Genomic DNA, 3,355 nt, shown 5'->3' on the forward strand with positions numbered 1-3,355 from the left:
GTTAGTAACCACCAACCTCCATCACTCTCATTCTCAGCTTCACTTTTCTATCTCTTTCTTTTCTGGCTGCTTTTTTCCCCTACTTTTCTAAGGTGTAAGATTTAGAGTTACAGATAATTACAATTTTCTGTTGAAAAGAAGCAATGGCTATGAAACTTTTGTATGCCATTTTCTTGTTTGTTATATTCCTGCATTTTTCTCCTGCAGAAAACCATGTAAGCATCAATAATACTCATCTAATATCTCTTCTTATAAACTATTTTCATTCTTTCAACAAAGAAAAAAAATAGCAGCATTGCTCTTCTACTAATTTCTTAATCAAGTTGTGATTTTAATCAAATTAATGACTGAAAAAAAATCATGTCAAAGCTTAATATGTCAAAAACCAAAAATTAATTATACTTTCTCCATCGTAAAATAAATTAAACTTAACTTCTCTCAAGTCTCAATATACTCTTATAAGAGAGAAGCGTATCATTTATTTCAGAATTAAGGAAGTATGTAATTACTTTTTTCATGTAACATAATAACTTAATAAGTATTTATAAAACTGATGATTAATACTGAACATATTTTTCTTTGTTGAAGAAGGTAGCCAAGACCGAAGCTCCAAGTCCAAGCCCACAACCCTCAAGCACTATGCCTTCGGTATGATACTAAGATTCAAGAAAATTCTAGCTGCTTTATTATAATTTTATTTTATTTATTATATTATATATATATTTTCGATATCTCATATCTAAAACACTTTTTCAGAACAAAAATTATACTATTATCTAAACTTTGTTATATGAGTTTTCATGTTTTGGTTAACCCACATTATGAGATTCTAAGTCTTGAATTTTAATAATAAAATTGCAGTATGGCTCTACTCCAGGCAGCCTCCAGCCTCAAGGTACATCTATACTACTGAATTTGTCTCATATGTGCATGCATTCTTGTTTGTTTTCTGATTGAATATTAGCATTTGCTTAACTAATATATAAATATAGAAGTAGCAATGTTGTGGTTTATTTGAATATATACCTCCTATGTTCTTTTTGAGTTCTACTTAATTACTATAGATATAAAGATCAATGAGAAACGGAAGAAAAGGTCACTCATATGGGACGACAAATGTACGTTTTGGAGGAGAGGCAGAGTGAATTATTTAAGAAATAAAGAAATATATTAATGGGTCCTATATAGTGGACCAAGAATGGGTAAAAGAGGGATATGAGACAAAATAAAATTGGGTAAAAATATGATTTAGTTAAAATTTTAAGTTGTTCTTTTACAATTTTTGTACTTTTTATATCTGCACCTTTTACGTTTTGTTCATTTGAGCAAAAATTGTGCTTAAGAACACATATTTCTATATGCTTTCAATAGACAAAGATTATCTATGGATTTGAGGAGGAGACGGGGAATATATATAATTCCGGAAATAAGGATTCTTAAAAAATCACCATAAAATCAATAAAATTTACGAAGTTATTTCACACACTAAATCTAAATATGTCATTTTCACTATACGTGAGATCCATCATCAAAGTTCACGGGTATCACTCATTATTATAACTAATAAGATTGAGTTTATTTGAGAAGTTCCATGTCTAATGTCATTTAACACTTTTGGGCAAGTTAATAATGTGCACTCTTTTTTGGTAATTAGTACTAATTAGAGAGTACTAGTAATTAGTTGTTTTAATGGGTTAATTGGTGCAGAATGTGGACCACGATGTGCAACAAGATGTTCAAATACGCAGTACAAAAAACCTTGCTTGTTTTTCTGTAACAAATGCTGCGCCAAGTGCTTGTGTGTGCCCCCTGGTACCTACGGCAACAAGCAATTTTGTCCTTGCTACAACAATTGGAAGACTAAGAGGGGTGGTCCTAAGTGCCCTTAAATCTTCTTCATTTATATTAGGAATACGAAATTACCATAACCTAATACGAATACAACTCGTATTCCCAATATATAACCTATATACATATCTATATATTTTATTTTCTCGACCACTATTTTGTTATCCTTTTTCTTTAATTTGTCCTACTCTCCTCTTTTCTAATACAAAATCTTGCTATTGATTATATATATAATCTCTTATATACGGATGTCATTTGGTCTATGAGCAACAATCCAGTGGTACAAACCATAAGTGACAAGTATATGTTGTTGAAGTTTTATTTAGTTGGTCCTAATATGGGAGGATTATTTCCTTCTTTTTATGTTGTCCTACATTGTTGGTAGACAATCGTTTATCCCAGTTTATATAGTGAGGTTCTCCTTGGTGTGTCGTACAAAATGTGTAAGAAATAATAGACAATCTTTCATGCCACACCATTGTCCCACCTACTTGGATTGTTTATTTTCCTTGATTGTTATAATTTTGTAACTTTTCATTTGTTACATTACTTTTTTAAGTTGCTAGTTTATCGACTTAAAACAGTGTTCATATCATGACATTTCTCAATTAATAAGTGAATATTAATTATTAAACCTATTTTTCTTTTACATGAGAAGAAAACCACATTCGATAAAAATATCCAAAATCGATTGAGATGTAAAATTGAAATGACATGATAGAAATTCTGGCTCTGGTCTCGTTAAAGCAACTACCACCTATCTTTAAACGTTAAAACATCGGGTAGAACTTAGTAGAAAACAAACGACAATGATACATATTATGAAACTTAATATCTGCCATAGATTCCAAGAGCAAAAGCAAAGAAGATAATAACTCCAAGCCTTTCTCTTGAAAATAAATCAATGATCAAAAGAAGTGAATATTATGGTTCAGATTTTTGAAAGAATCCAATATTGATAATATCAATTGTATATGATCGATATTTAACAAATGTCATAATCGAAAATTTTAAGCATATAATTTCAAAATTTTGCATCCCGAAAAGAAAAAGAAATCCTCCACCAACGTTGTTATGTTCTAGTCGTTTTTTGGCGTCATTAACATGGTAACATTTTTTAGAAAATGAAAGATTTACGTACTTCATGAGATATACTTATATGCTAGCCATTTCTAGGCATTCTAGCTCAATTTATAGTGAGAGTACTTCAAACACTATATAAGACCACTTCTCAATTAAACCAAATAAAACTCTTCTAAACATTCCATGTGAGACAAGAAAATTTTCTATTTTTTCAAAAAGGATTTCACCCATTATTGTCAAATCTCGATCCGGATCTTACAATCCTATGATTCTACGATCCAAAAGGACCTCATCGATCCCGATCATACGTAGGATCTTAATCTGTAGGATTTTTCGATCCTACCAACCTCAAAAAATCACATGGTAGGATCTTAATACGATTCTACGATCCTGCGATTCTACGATTCGATTATATCGTACAAAA

The 3,355-nt window shown here is 30.6% G+C and overlaps 1 protein-coding gene across 2 annotated transcripts; it reads left to right on the forward strand.

Annotated features, from left to right (window-relative positions):
• On the forward strand, nt 1-2,097 carry LOC104889434 (gibberellin-regulated protein 13). 2 transcript variants are annotated; one of them, XM_010674656.4, is made up of 4 exons: nt 1-215; nt 592-648; nt 862-895; nt 1,708-2,097. In XM_010674656.4, exons 1-4 carry the CDS (start codon nt 144-146, stop codon nt 1,887-1,889), a joined length of 345 nt encoding a protein of 114 aa, XP_010672958.2. In that variant the 5' UTR covers nt 1-143; the 3' UTR covers nt 1,890-2,097. The 2 variants fall into 2 exon arrangements, with proteins under 2 accessions (XP_010672958.2, XP_010672957.2); XM_010674655.4 differs by having other exon boundaries at nt 2-215; nt 589-648.
• The last annotated feature ends 1,258 nt before the right edge of the window (nt 2,098-3,355 follow it).

This window comes from Beta vulgaris, chromosome 3, assembly GCF_026745355.1.
Source record: "Beta vulgaris subsp. vulgaris cultivar EL10 chromosome 3, EL10.2, whole genome shotgun sequence".
Lineage (NCBI taxonomy): Eukaryota > Viridiplantae > Streptophyta > Magnoliopsida > Caryophyllales > Amaranthaceae > Beta > Beta vulgaris.